The 15,058-nt window shown below is 43.6% G+C and overlaps 1 protein-coding gene across 2 annotated transcripts in view; it reads left to right on the top strand.

The window, feature by feature from the left end:
• ALOX5 (arachidonate 5-lipoxygenase) overlaps positions 1 to 15,058 on the top strand; it is a 35,208-nt gene that overhangs the window by 9,628 nt on the left and 10,522 nt on the right. For both annotated transcript variants that reach the window (XM_037399471.1, XM_037399472.1), the window contains exons 3-10: positions 933 to 1,014; positions 2,566 to 2,688; positions 7,655 to 7,761; positions 11,318 to 11,490; positions 12,216 to 12,362; positions 12,461 to 12,664; positions 12,931 to 13,017; positions 14,708 to 14,886. In XM_037399471.1, the coding sequence (XP_037255368.1) occupies positions 933 to 1,014; positions 2,566 to 2,688; positions 7,655 to 7,761; positions 11,318 to 11,490; positions 12,216 to 12,362; positions 12,461 to 12,664; positions 12,931 to 13,017; positions 14,708 to 14,886 (1,102 nt within the window). The remainder of the gene's footprint in view (positions 1 to 932; positions 1,015 to 2,565; positions 2,689 to 7,654; positions 7,762 to 11,317; positions 11,491 to 12,215; positions 12,363 to 12,460; positions 12,665 to 12,930; positions 13,018 to 14,707; positions 14,887 to 15,058) is intronic.

Genomic DNA, 15,058 nt, shown 5'->3' with positions numbered 1-15,058 from the left:
ATCAGAACTATGTGTCAGTTTATATTTGGTCTCCAGATGGACCATTGTTCATAACTTGATTTATAACAACTGTAACACTCCATGGAAAGCAGCTTTGCATGGCTTTCGGAGTATGGTGAGGTAAAGCAAAAGCAAGTGAAGCCTTATCGGTAACTTGAACACAACCAGATGGAAACTCGTATAGCCATCATGTTATCATTCTACTACCTCTGACATTTCCACCTCCAAACAGCTATTTCCATGAAGCTCCTGCTGGCTTTATCTGCCTTCCCATTTGTGTATGTAAAGTGAGTCACGGACCTTGCCCCTTCTCTGATCACTAAGGAAGTCTCTGTGTTATTTAATGGTATAGTGAATACATGTGTGGTCAGAAGAGCAAGCTGCCTGGAAATGAAGCCTCTCTGGTTTTTTTCTTTCTGTTCTTATGTTAAGAAGATATGATTATTGCCCCAAGCTGCCAGGGGAGAAGCACAACTCAAGGAGAGAGGATAGGAAGTGCTTCCTGTAGATGTCTTTTTAGCAGAGAGATTAGCTGGAACAATGTTGTGATTTCTCTTATTGATGAAAATTCCCTTAGATACTGAAATGTAAAATTAATTACCATGACCATATTTAGACCATTTAACACTGGATATGTACAGCAAGTGTCTACACTAGGAACCCAGGTTTTATATACAGTTGAGAGAGCTCCTAGCCTGAGCTAATTAACCCTTGGAGGCAACAAGGTAGGAGTTTCTTTCCTTCCAGATTCTCTAGGGACCTGTGCTTCTATTCAAGGTACTAAATTGGACTGTCTAAGCCTTTCCCAGCAAAACTTTGTGAAGGTATAGATCAGAAGTTTAAAGATTTGGAAACTTTGCTTTCTTTCTGAAGACCTGGGCAGTGGTAGGTAGAGGAACCTCATAACCCTGTCTCTTTTCCCTGTTTCCCAGCAAAGCTCTCACGGGATGACAAGACTCATATTCTCAAGCAGCACAGACGCAAAGAGCTCGAGAGCCGTCAAAAAATGTACCGGTGAGTTTCCCATAGTTCCCTAGAAGGTCCAGAGCCTGCTCTCATCGGGTCAGAGGTTGACAGAGTATGTTCAGCTTATCATATTGCTCTGATTTCTGGACTTCTGAATAAGAGAAAGCTTAAGTAACCCTGTTGGCCATATATGTTCCTTACTTAGATGGAATTCACTGTAAGTGAAATTACGATCATCCTGGTGCAAGTGGCATTATGAGATAGTTGAATCCCAGATAAGCCCATCTGGAAGGTTTAAGTGGGAATCCAGTGGTACCGTCTCTGTGTGGGCCCTCTGGCATGCAGTTGTGCTTTCAAGGAAGATTTGAAGGCAGATTTAATTTGCCTTTTATGAGCACTATTCCAGTTTTGGAACATGATTTGAACATCTCAGCTCTTACCAGAGCATTTTGGCTGCTGCAGCAAGCTAGTTTTTTCCTGAACCAGTGTGCAGTGGAAGATCTGGCCCTATCTGAGTGGACTGGAATGTGTTATCAGAACACAGTTGTGATACCCACTTTTATACTGTCATAGGCATTTTTTCCTAATCAAGGTCACAATGGGAAAATGCTGTCTTTTATCACTGGGTAGTTCCAGAAGGCATTAGACATTTCCTTTTGCTAGAGACATACTCTGTTAAAATAACATAAATTTCTTTCCCTTGTATCTCGTTATCATGAGAGTAAGGATCGGAAGGACAGAGGGTACATTCAGAATTGATGGCTTGAGGCTTGGTGTATGAGTTGTTGATATCATTTCACTAAGAAAGGATCTTGCTTACAAATTATGGGAAGTAGAGCAGAGGAAGTTATAGTTTAAAAAGAGGTGTGGCACAAAATTTTATTTACTTATGCAAAAAGGAAGGCAAAACCATTTGTAATTCCAGGGAAACAGCTATTTACAATTCAGATGCATAACTGATAACACACAATGCAATCTCTGTGTGGCAGGCAATTTGGAAATAGCATTGAAATAGTACTCTTTACGCATCACCTTTTGTTTTGAAGTAAAGATGGGACATGGTGTCAGAACATGCACGGCAGAGAATGTGTGCCATGACCGTTAGGGGGTAAAGCTCTTCTGAAGAGCTGAATCAAGACTATTTGCATCTCTCAGGGAGTTGCCTTTTGGAGGAACTTAAATACACGTCTGAGTACTTTTAGCTGCTGTATCTCAGTTCTGCAAAAAATGTAGCCCCAAGAATGATGTGCATTGGGCACCTTCTGTCTGTCCATCCCCTCCCCTCCCAATACATTTGAAGCTACTGCCAATTTCAACCAAACTTGACAAGAGTATGGAAATACCACAGATACTAAGTTACTTCAAGTTTTGTGAAAGTAGGTGGCCAAGTAGGCACCCTTCATTGTACTTCAGAACCTCAGGATTCTGTAGGGTACTGGCAGGTATTGATGTGGTATAAGTCACTATTTTTGGCCCAGATGAGTCTGCCACAAACTTACTTTATAGAGGTGAGTCAGAGAAGCAGTGTAGGTGAAGGAATGATACAGCTCCTGTGCTGATAAGGTTATATGGTTAATCCAACCTCTCTTGTTTTCTCAGTTGGAAGGAGTGGCACCCAGGCTTTCCCCTGAGCATTGATGCCCATTCCCACAGTGATCTGCCTCGTGACATCCAGTTTGACAATGAGAAGGGAATTGACTTCATTCTGAACTATTCTAAAGCGTAAGTGTTTGTGGAACTTTAGGAGGTTTGTAAATCTCTTTTGGGCAAGGGTAAGACTCTTATCACCTTTTAGATTTCATTGAAATCCAAAATGGGATTCTTTTCTCCCAGCTGGATCTGGAGCTAATCAAAGTAGGAAAGAATCTAAGGGATTTCATTGAAATTTAAAATAAATAAATAAGTTCAATATTTTAAGCTTTTCACCCTGGGAACTGGCTGAGCCTCCACATTCTCATTAGACACTGTTTTGGCTGTAGATGGGTGGAGGAGGCACTGGTGAAAAACGTAGGAAGAGCTATTGGCACCTCATACCTTAGACTTTTGAGTTAATTCTGAGTTGCCCCCTGGAGATACTTCTCTCCCCTGGCTGTCTGTGATAATGAAGCCTTTCAGTCACACACCAAAGGAAGATGCTACCAACACACCCTGGAGACCCTATTGAAGAAAAGCTGTTCTGAGCAGCTCATCAGTTAACCACATCTGAATGTAATCTTCCTGGGGAAACAAAGTCACTGTCCATCCATTTGCATGTGTGATGTCATTTAAAAAAATGGAATCCTGGCCATTGGATGAGCCTGAATAATCAATCCTGCAGAGCTCTTTGAAATAGTACGGGGTTAATGAGGCAAATAGGACCTCTCTGTCCTGTAAGTCCATACTAGCAGATGGTGGGATAGTCTGAGATGAGACAAGACCGGTCCAAAATCACCCACAATTTCTACATCTGTCATTCCATTAATATGCTGGTCTCTTCATATTTTGGGAAGGTGTTCCCCGCTCCCCCCCCCCCCCCCCCCCCCCCCCCCCGTTGGGTGATCAGACAGAGATTACGTCAGCATAAGTTGATAAGAACTAGGCAGTTTAACAGCCATCCTGAGAAACTTGCACCTTCTAATAAATGTGAATACTTGCTTATCTGAGTCCATCTGGGGAGCTGACTGTGACTGAAACCTTACATGTTGGACCATTCTTGGTGTTACATTTATGCAGCTGAATTTCCCTACCACCACGGAGTCGAATCCCATGGCTTGTTCTGAGAGAATCCATCTGGTTGTTTTCTAATTTGGAAAACTGGAAGCTTCAAACAGCACCTGTTTTTGCTGGCTGTATTAGCTCTGCTGTAGATTTCTCCCTCCCTCCTCTCTCCCCCACTCCAGGATCTATTTTTCACAATGGAATGATACTTTGTAAGATCAACAAATCTTTTTATCCTTTTGGGTTTTTTTAGCAGAATAAACCTCCAGCAGGTGTGAACAAGGTGATGGGTGTGTTTCTGTGGCACATATGGTCAGGTGGAGCTAGATCTTTCAGAGATATTTGGAATAAAGGTGGCTGAATAGCTTTGAAGACCAGGGGTCTCTAGCTTTGTCTCATGCAGACAAGGATGTTAGGAGAATGATGGAACAGGCCATGGAGTGCTTGCTTTTGTACTTTTTTAATGCAATACTAGTTGTTACACTGGAGAAGTGGCTGTGGAGTCACACAAAGGGTTAGTTCAGGGGTCCTCAAACATTTTAAACAGAGGGCCGGCGCGCGGATGCAGTGGCAGGCAGTCATCTGCGGCTGCTTGGTTTCCCCCCCCAGCCCCCGGCAGGGGGAGGGGGGGGGTGGGGGGTTCTGTAAATACCGTAAATACCTGTAAATACCGGGGCCATATTGAGGACCCTGGGGGGCTGTATGCGGCCCGCGGGCCGTAGTTTGAGGACCCCTGGGTTAGATTAATAGTACAAAGAACTGACAGTTGCCTCCTGCTCCCCAAGCTTACCCAAAGGCACAGGTATTGCCTCAACTTTGTGATCTGCTTTCAGACTTCCAAAGAACCAATCTCTCATCTTTAATATGAGCCAGAAGTTGAGGTCCCTTCTCACGAAACACCTTATTCCTTAAGAAATCCTTGAGTATTCAGTAGATCCTTAAAGTTTAAGAAGCTTTGAAGATTCTGGAGCCTTGACCGTAGATCCTTAGAAAACTGCAGACTTTGATGTTCCTCTTCCACAGACAAGTACTGGAACGCAGCCCTGCAGGGGCCTTTTAGTTAGCAGATGATGAACATGACCATCACAAATAGTTCTTTGGGGGGGGGGGGGGGGGCGGGGGGGGAAGGCAAGACAACCCAAGAAAACTGTGGAACTTTACATAGCGTTGTTTAAAAGGCTAATCATTTTGTTTTTATAAGGCCAGAAGAGAACATTCTTGATCTGTAGTCAGGCCTTTAATACAATGCAGGCCAGATTACCACAGCCAGTCTCTAATTCTTAGTTTATTTTCCCTCTGTGTACAAACTGATAACGTTAAATTATCAACGTGAATTTATCAAATTATTGAATTTATAATTTCACTTCCTTTACCTCCCAGAAAGTGCTGGGAGGAGACTCCATGCATGTCTGTGAAGTACTCTGAGATTCAGTCAGGTGGGACAGCAGTCCATGTTCACTGTGGAACAGAGCCAGGGGTGAGGCCATTCTGAAAAACGGAAAAATCCATCATAGTTGTCGTGTTGTGCTGTTGTGAATAAGCCTGCGGCAAAACCAAGTTGTTCCAGGCAAGGGAAGAAAGCAAACACTGCAGCTCTTCTTTTGGCCCATCTTCAGGAAACAGTCTAGCTCAGAAAAGGCAAGGAATAGCTCCTTTAAGGGAAGAGGAGAGGCATGAAAATATACAAAACCCCTGCAAGGTCATTGGGATCTTCTGTTGTTAACCTAGCAATGGTGTGGTATTCCAAACTTTCACACATCCTGTGTTTTCCAAGAGCTGTTGCTTCTAGCTAACATGGTGTTAGCTTGTGTAAAACAGCTCTTCCCCAGCTGCTTTAGGGGATCTGGGTGATGCAGAAGCAAGAGCATCTGAAAGCCAGAGGTGACCCGTTTGCTGTTAGTAGACATAACCAGTTTGCAGGCTACGTTCCCCTTCTAGCAGTCCCATCCTACCAGTCGGTGGCATATTGTCAAAGATCCTTAGTCACAGCCAAGTGAAACTTGCAAACAATTCAACAGATTGCAGGGACATCTATTTTTGTCGTTGGCTGTAAGGGGCACCTCCCCATGAAGTAGGAACCTGAAACTTTATTGCAGATAGTCAGCCATTCGGGAGAACTGGAATGACCAAAAGAGGTTTTTCTAAAGAGCAACAATACTTCTTGCCTGGCACATTTGGCTGAAAATCTAGACCTCACCTATGCTTTTGGCTGGGTGAACTGTGAAAAGCATTGGCGAATGTGTTTGATAGCCCTTTTCTAGCTACCCTGTTGTGCTTTGTGAGCTTGGGACAACTATTTGTGTGAATGGAGTGGCAGTAGGTGGGGAAAGTCATGGGGAAGGAAGGAAAACAGGGAGGTTTGGAAATCTGAGGGCAGGTGCAGAGTTGCATGGTGCAGCAGTGGGCAGGAAGCATGTTTAAGGAAAAACGTGAAAGCTGTGAGAGTTATATGAGACTTAGGGAACGGTGGAAGAGGGGAGGGGAAAGCCATTTCCCTTGGGACATGCAAAACAACTTAGAGATGTGTCTTAGAGGTCCCTTCTGTTGTTGCAAGGTTGGGTCTTTAGATACTGTTGGCAGTGGATAATTCTGTACGTTTATGGGATTAATTATGTTTAGGTGTGGGTAATCCTGAAGGTTTCCCATGCTGATGTGACCTGCGCTATCTAGCAAATGGAAACCCTCACCCTGGATTCTGTGCCAGAAACGCAGGCTTGCATAGCTATTTTGGACCAGTGTCACATTTGGGTAGATTTAGTTCTACAAGCAACTCTGCCATTTTTTCCTTGCTCTGGTTTCTAGTATGTGCCAGAGGCATCTGAGAAGTACTTGACTTATTGGGGAAAACAGTTTTCTGTTTGGACAGAAACAGTCCATTCTACATGCCCTGGGCTTAGTGCAGGAGCTGCTCCTTTGCCTGGGTTATGGTGATGCCGGTCTAGAGCCCTCCTCCAGATTACCACTTGCTGTTTTTCCAGGCTTTTGGTCCTCTTCAGCCACTTCTAATCCAGTTCTTTTTAAGTTGCCTCAGTCAAATTTACTGATTATAAATCCACCCTCTTTGGATTTTTCCTCCCTCAAATTCTGTTTGAGAGGATTTTCTGCAACAGTGTGACCCCTCTTTACTCCGTTACCTACTCTGCTTATCTTTGTGTGACGTGTGTGCTTTTCTTTGATCATTTAAAGTGTTAGTGGGAAAGCCAACTTTCTTTTCCAAATTCATTATTTGTTTTCTAGTGAAAATAAATTATTTATATTTCATAACAATGTAGGACTTATACAAAGTGAACATGCTTGACTCTATTGTAGACAGAAAACTTTGATGAATTAGCACTTTAAATTGGATGTTTCTGGCTCCCAAGTTGCCATGTTCATGTGATGTCTGCAACTAAGTGACTTAATTCCCGAGGTTAGAGATGAGCATCAAGCTTAACAGCAGCTCTAGTAGATAGAAAGCTCTCAAAAACTCAGGCTCATGCTGTAGGGGTCCAGTCTGGCCTTGGTGACACAGATACAGGAGCTGTTCTCTGTTTAGGAATACTGGCTGAACTGATCCTGGGTTGTGTGTGTTGTGAGTTCCTGCAAATGACTCAGTCTGTATGTGTCACCATACTCCTTTCTGAACCAGTGCTAATAATGACCTTAAACTCTCAGCTGTTGCTAACTACTGACAGTGTGTGAAGCACTAGCTTTTCTGACTATAGTTTTTATATGACATAGGTCCTAAAGCACTGCCATTGTAGGCTGCCAAGAACAACTCTAGAATGGAGTTCAGGAAGTGCAATAGCAGGGACTGGGCACTTGAGATGCCTTCAGGCTGTGTGTAAAGGTGCAGCCAACAAATTTCTCAACAAATAGGAGACAACCAGTCTCTCATTCCACCACTGAAAATGTATTGTATGTAGGGGTATAAAAGCATGGAAAAGAATGGGGAAGGGTATTGAGGAAGCTGGAGTTGATTTTTTTCAGAGATGTTTTGTTTTATTTTTAGGATGGAGAATCTTTATGTCAACCGTTTCATGCACATGTTCCAGTCCTCCTGGAGTGATTTTGCAGATTTTGAGAGGATCTTTGTCAGAATCAGCAACACAATCTCTGGTGGGTTTACCAGCATTTGCTCATGTTTGCACTGTAGAATGACTACTTAGTTGTCTTGTACATATCTGATTAGGATGGAAGTGGCTTACTCAGACTTCTGCTCTCCCATGTTTTTTCATAAATAATCCGTAATCTTAGACTGCTGATGACACCAGCAGCCCACAAGACCAAAAAGAGAAGTGATGATCTCACACAAACTAAAATTCATGGGTGATTGCTCAGTAACCTACTCTGTCCTGAGCTATACTGGAGGTCAGGCCAGCTGGGCATCATAGTCACTTTTGGCTTTTAGAAATGTATTTTCAGATATATTCAAGTCCCATAGAATGAATTTCCATAAGTATTTCACATCCAAACCTAGGGACGGATTAGTGTGAGTGCTTTACAGAGCGTATTAGCTGTTGAGGCATTATTGGAAGCTTGATCGTCTGTGTCCCACTTCAGGCATCTAAATACATGGCAAATCTCCAAAGAGGCGAGTCTGGAAATGTCCTCTGATAAAGTCAAGTATGAGGGTGACCCCTCTTTCCTCTTACACAGACCAGCTCAAAGGCAGTTGCCTAACTTGCAGCCATGTGCTCTGTCCTGGTTGCACTGCTGCTAACAGTTCCAACTTCTTGACCCTGTTCCAACATGGGGAGGGTACCACTGTTTCATAGTTTAAGGCCAGCTGGCAACTAAATAGCACGTAGCCGCTCACTCACCCCTGCCCCCAGTGGGATGGTGAGGAGAACTGGAAAAAAGGTAAAACCCACAGGTTGAGATAAAAACAGTTTAATAATTGAAATAAAATAAAATATGACAATAATTATATAATTGTAATTAAAAGGGAGACCATAAAAAGAGAGAGAGAAATAAAACCCCCAAAAAACAAGTGATGCACAATACGATTGCTCACTGCCCGCTGACTGACGCCCAGCCAGTCCCTGAGCTGCCATCGGCCCCCCCAGCAAGCTCCCCCCAGTTTATACACTGAGCATGACATTCTGTGGTATGGGCTATCCCTTTGGCCAGTTTGAGTCAACTGTCCTGGCTGTGTCCCCTCCTGGCTTCTTGTGCCCCTCCCTGCTGGCAGAGCATGGGAAGCTGAAAAGTCCCTGACTTGAAGTAAGTACTACTTAGCCACACCTAAAAAAATCAGTGTATTATCAACATAATTCTCATACTAAATCCAAAAACACAGCAATGTACCGGTTACTAGGAAGAAAATTAACTCTATCCCAGTCGAAACCAGGACACACTGCCTCAGTTCTGCTGTTGTGACCTCGCCTGTATCTCCTCCCAGTCAGTTCTCATGTGTCAATGACATGGGCAGCTCAGTATTCCTCAGTGGTAAGTTTTTCCCAACAGGGGTCATTTTGACAGAACTTGTTTCAGGCCTGAAAGCCCGTGTGGTTAGGCCATCAGATCTGGGGATGAGTTGCAAAGAGCTGGGAATGACCTGGGAGCTGCAACTTCTTCACTTGGTCCTGCTGCAGCCAGGATGGGCCCCAAGAACACAACCTGAGGAACTGTGGTTCTTATTGGAAACAAGCGCAAGCTAGGCCTGAAAAGGCGTGTGGCATTTATCTGAAGTGTAATCTCTTTTAAAAAAATATGTCAGAATTAGTTGTGCATACTGCACTAAGTGTCCCACTGTGCTTGCCATTTCATACATGCATCCTCCTACCAGAAGACAGAAATCCCTCTCTAGGAGTGTGAGTTTCACTTCTGTCTTCAGGGCCATTCAGTTTCTGCAGTATCTTTCATACTGTTAAAAATCCCATTGATGTAGTGTTAACATATCAAAGACAAAATCCTACCTCTATTTAACTCTTTTCAATATGGAAATCTTAGCAGTTATTTGAAAACCCAGCAAGAAGAACTGCAGACAGACACGGGGTTTGAAGTTCATGGAGCTGTTTCTGTAAAGCAGGGCTGGGAAACATTTGATTTGTGAGCCAGACCCAACCTACTATCACCCACGGTTACATTATTTTACTGTATTATTAGATATAATTGATACACAGATACTATAAATTGATTAGCATGTGGCTCCTCAAATGTGTGTGAACAGCCTGTTCAGACTCTGCAAAGGAAAATACTTTTCCCTCCTGCTCTGAAGTTTTGCTCCTCTTCAGGCTGCCTAAGGACTCCTTAACAGGAATAAGAGTAACTTCTGCAGACTTGGGTGTAAAATGAAGCACACAAAGCAGCCAGAGCTATTAAAAACTAATTATGGCAATTTGTTACATTTAATAAGATTGCTTCCTAAAGTAATTTTAAAACGAGAATTAATATGATCTACAATTAGTTACATCGATAACATTTCCGTATTGATAAGGAAGGCTCCAATTCCTTGAGTTTTAAATGTTAAACATTGGTCTCAGTTATGTTAATGCAACTCTGAATCTGCTTATTTGCAGGCCTTGGCAGAAAAGGGCTAATGGAAAAGGTGGTTCAAGGCATTTTTCATTCATGCAGTTTCTGTCCAAGGTGTTGAGTCATTTATTGCTTGGTATAGACTTCAGGTACAGCTCCAGACTCATTATGCAACTGACAGAGATGATGTAAATGCGAACTTTACATAAACTTAACTTTTTTCCACTCTTAGAAAGCATTGTGATTTTTAAGACTTTTTTTTTTTAAAAAAAAAAATCACTGCATTCCTTCAGGTCTATCTTTTTCACCCTTTGTAGGAAAATAAATTGCTTTCATAAAAAGTTCTGCCTTGTCTGAAAACAGGCAATAGTGGAAAACTTTACTTGCTTCATTTTCCACCTGAAGATACCAATGGGATTTTTCATGTTAATCATGTTTTTTTCTGATGCTGAACTTGTAGGCTGAAGTGGGGACATGACATTATGAAACAGAACACAGCGTAATTATGGAAAACATCCTGTAGTATTACATATGTAATAGTAAAGAGATGGAGTACCCCAAGCCGGCATTTTATTAAGCAGCTATGTTAATCTGGGTTTATATTAGCAATTGAAAAATAAGCAGAGGGAAAAAAGGTGTTAAACAAGCAAAACAATGAATGAGGAGTTTTACTGAGACAAAGCCAAAACCCTTCCCCAGGTGTCCCTCGCCCAGCTCCAGCCAAGAGAACTGCTCCAGCCACTGTTACTCTTCCCCTACCCACGTTGCTCTGTATTTTCCTTCTCCTGCCTGTGCCATCTTTTTTTTGGACTAATCCCTCTGTACTGCATACCCTGAGAATTTAAAGAGTGAGATTTAGAAATATCTTGGAAGACTTGAGAAGGTGGTCTGCAGATGGAGACAGTATTTTTCATAGGAGTGGGGTATTTTACTCCTCATTGCTTCTGTGCATGGAGAAACAGATTATCAGTTTAATTCTTCTCAAAGTGAAAAGCAAAGATTATGTTGTCAATTTATCTTAAGTGTTTTTTCTTAAAAATCGATGGCAGCTTTTGAACACTTTTCTTGCTGCTTGCTTTAGTTGGAAGTTGCAGTGCAGTATAGCAAACAGTGGGGAGTAAAGGAGGAATCCTACAGTGCAGTAGGATAACGGTGCCGTGCAGATATTGATGCTGCAGGCTTGTTTTTCCTGTAGAATATGTGATGCAGCACTGGAAGGAAGATTTTATGTTTGGCTACCAGTTCCTGAATGGATGCAATCCTGTACTGATCCGGAGATGCACAGAGATACCCAAGAAGTTTCCTGTGACTATGGATATGGTGGAATGCAGTCTGGAGAGGAACCTGACCCTGGAGGAGGAAGTAAAGGTATGGCTCTGAGTCAGGTTGGACTTCATCTGTTCCTTCTTGTATCCTCTAACCTCCAAACCCTGTTCTAACTGCCTTCAGTCACATCTCCTCTCTTCAGGCTGTGTGGTTTGTTACGGCAAAGCTGCTTGTCTTTGCAGACTAGCGACACTTCTGTTGACTATTTTCTGCCGCTGTCCTGGAGCTGCGGGCCGTGCTTTTCTCCAGGTTCAATTAAAGAGATGTCACCACGAGGTGAAGGGTCCCTTTTCAGTGGTTTCCTCTGAAAGATTAGGGACTGCCTGCCTGCCTCAGCAAGGAAAAGTGCCTCTTCCTTTCCTGGTAGGGTCTTACCCTGCTGTCACCTGCAGGGTTGAGCTAACATGCTGAAGAAGGGTTAGCCAGGGTGGTGCCTTGCTTTTGGTTGTATGATGAGCATGGGGGTCTCTTCAGCTGGCAATGTGAAACTTGTTTGCATTTTACTGTCATTGCATGAATGCCAAATACATGGTCTCTCTTTGCTGAAAGGCTTACTGCCAGAGTCAGCAGACACAAGTCAGTTTGTGTAAGCTGCTTGCTGTCTCAATGGCATCATCCCTGAGACACCACGAGCAAGGGCGGGCCAGTGGCCACTCCTAACCACAGGGCACAAGCCCACCGCTGACCAAGACTTCCCAGCCTTTATTCCTAGCCTTGCTGCTTGCACTCCATTAAAACACACCATGCTTTTTTCCCTCGCCCTGCAGCAAGGAAACATTTTCATTGTGGACTACGAGCTGCTGGATGGTGTGGATGCCAATAAAACAGACCCATGCACAATACAGTACCTGGCTGCACCCATCTGTCTGCTGTATAAGAATCTGGAGAATAAAATTGTACCCATTGCAATCCAGGTGGGCTTACTGTCAGGGTCTTTAAAGGGGCACATGGCTTGTTGTCTCATCTTAAACATGAATGACTTGGGGTTTCATATTCTTCTTAAATCTTTCAGCTTGGTCAAAAGCCTGGGCCAGACAATCCCATATTCCTTCCTTCAGATGCCACATATGACTGGCTGCTAGCTAAAATTTGGGTTCGTTCATCTGATTTCCACATCCACCAGACAGTGACCCATCTCTTACGGACCCACTTAGTCTCAGAGGTGTTCAGCATAGCGATGTTCCGGCAGCTACCTGCTGTACATCCCCTCTTCAAGGTTGGTTCTTGCATGAAGGGATGCTATGGGTGATGGGTCAGGGTGGTTATTATGAAAGGATGAAGTGGGTCAGGGTGGTTATCATGTTAATTTGACAAACCAAAAGAAGGCCTGGTGACAGCTCAGCTGAGATAGTTTGGCTGGCTTCCCTGCAAGGCAACTTACAGCTAAGCCACCAGGCTTCCAGGACTTCAAACTTTACACCTCCTTGCTGTTGAGTTCAGTCAGAGAATGTGCCTTCTTTCATTGTTTTTCCTGTTTCACAGCTCTTGGTGCCACACATGCGGTTCACAATAGCCATTAATACCAAAGCCAGAGAACAGCTTATCTGTGAATGTGGCCTTTTTGACAAGGTAAGTAATCCCCTTTGTAAATCTTCATTATCCTTCATGGTTCCTTATGTGTTTCTGTCCTTTAACCATCACATATTGCCTTGTTTCTTGACCCTTCTAATAAAGGGCAAACATAACTAATACCATCTGAGAAACTGGCATGCAGAACTGATGCCTCATTGTGCTAAAGATGTTACCTTTTACCACTAAGTAGCCAATTCAGAACTGGCCAATGTCAGTAGTGAGTCAGTATCTCACTTACTCATACCTGATGTGGCTTTGTGGTATAAGTATAGGAGTGCAGGAGTTAAGTCCCCTATTTCCTTTAAGTACTCAGTTATTCATCTTGGGGCAGAGGCGGGGAGCAGAAGAATTTGTGATTGCAAAAGGAAGTTTGCATCAGAGAAAGACATGTAGATAAAATAGCTTTCTAAGCCCACAAGTAGTGGGTGTAGATTCCAGCCTGTCTCCTTGAATTGCTGTAAACAACAGACCAACAGAACTGCTAGGTTTAAAACTCAGCTTTGTCTGGGTCCGTGAAACATAGCCATATATCATTGACTGTGATCAGCTCTTAGGTCAAATCTGAACACCTAAATCTGACTGCACTGGTGTTTAACGTGTACACAGCTTTTCCTCCCTTGGCTCCCCCAGAAATGGCATGCTGCAGGAACCACAACAGGTTAGCATGCAGCCGTGTCTGTGACAACATGCTATCAGCAATTGGGAAGTTTGGGGAGGTTTCAGAGGCCCTTCTGAAGAGGGAGGCTGTGTTTTAGAACAACTCTGTCCCCCTTACACCTCTGGCACCAGACCAAAACCAGCTTCCATGCTCCAGAGTGTTTCACCCAAGAAGAAAAGAGAGGTTAAATCCAGGCACCTTCCTTGTCTTCTATACTCCTCTGCTGACTGTGGAGACCCAGCAGGTGCTCCCATCCCTTTGAACAGAACCATAATGTGGGTACCCTGTGCGTGTGGGATGAGTGTGTGGCTAAGACCTGCCAGCGGGGATCCTGGAGTTCCAGAATTTGTTGGTTCCAGTGTAGATGAACAACCAGCCACGGGACAGTAAGTGTAAGCTGACTACTGCTACAACACTAGCATCATGCTAGAAAAGCAACATTTGGGAACTTCTGTGCAACGATTATCTAAAGAGTTTTGCAGTGCAGTTTGTTGTGGACACACCGTGTTTCCACATGTAACGTATACTGAAACCCCAGCCAGTCCTCATCGGTAGCCACCCAGCAGGACTGATCTTCTGGCTTAAGTTCCAGGGTGGCTAATGGTAGCCTGCATCCCTAAATGCTTTCTCTGAAACCACTCTGTAGCAGCAGTGGATGGTTTAGCAAAAGCCCTTTTTCAACACGCTCCTGGCTGCCTTCCTTCACACATATGCCAGTTCTGGAGCGTAGTGCTGGCAGAGTGCTTTGGGTTCGATGCTTCCATGTTCCTTCACTTTATTACCGTATTCCATTATAAGTAGGTGCTTATAATAGGAATGTGAAAGAGGTGTGAAGTCTTCAAAATCAAAATGCACAGCTGCAGTAGACCTCTGCAGTTTGGTACTTGTTTGTGTAGAGATGTTGTTTTCTCTTGAAAAACAGATTCACCACCATTTTGAATACACTACCTCCTGCAAATCAGGAAAGCCAGTCTCAGCACAAAGTGAACATAGTCTCCCACTCTTCCAGTCTTGCCATTCTTCCTGCAGGCAAATGCTACAGGTGGAGGAGGACATGTACAAATGGTGCAGAAAGCAATGAAGGATCTGACTTATAGCTCCCTCTGCTTCCCTGAGGAGATCAAAGCTAAAGGGATGGAGAGCAAAGAGGATATCCCCTACTACTATTACCGGGATGATGGCATTAAAGTCTGGGAGGCTATAAAGAGGTAAGAGACCGTAGTTCTAGAAATGTCTAATAAAGTCACTGTCACAGAGACACGACTTTGTTTTCTCCCTGCTCACTGCACTCTTCATCACAAGCTTGTGAAGAGCACGTGGGCTGTTCAGTCATGTGGTGGCTTTTCCATCCATTATATTTCATCTGAGGAAAAATACATA

Source organism: Falco rusticolus, chromosome 9 (assembly GCF_015220075.1).
Source record: "Falco rusticolus isolate bFalRus1 chromosome 9, bFalRus1.pri, whole genome shotgun sequence".
NCBI classification, from domain to species: Eukaryota; Metazoa; Chordata; class Aves; order Falconiformes; family Falconidae; genus Falco; species Falco rusticolus.
Note: the sequence above shows the minus strand (reverse complement) of the source record. Positions and strands in the feature narration are given on the sequence as shown.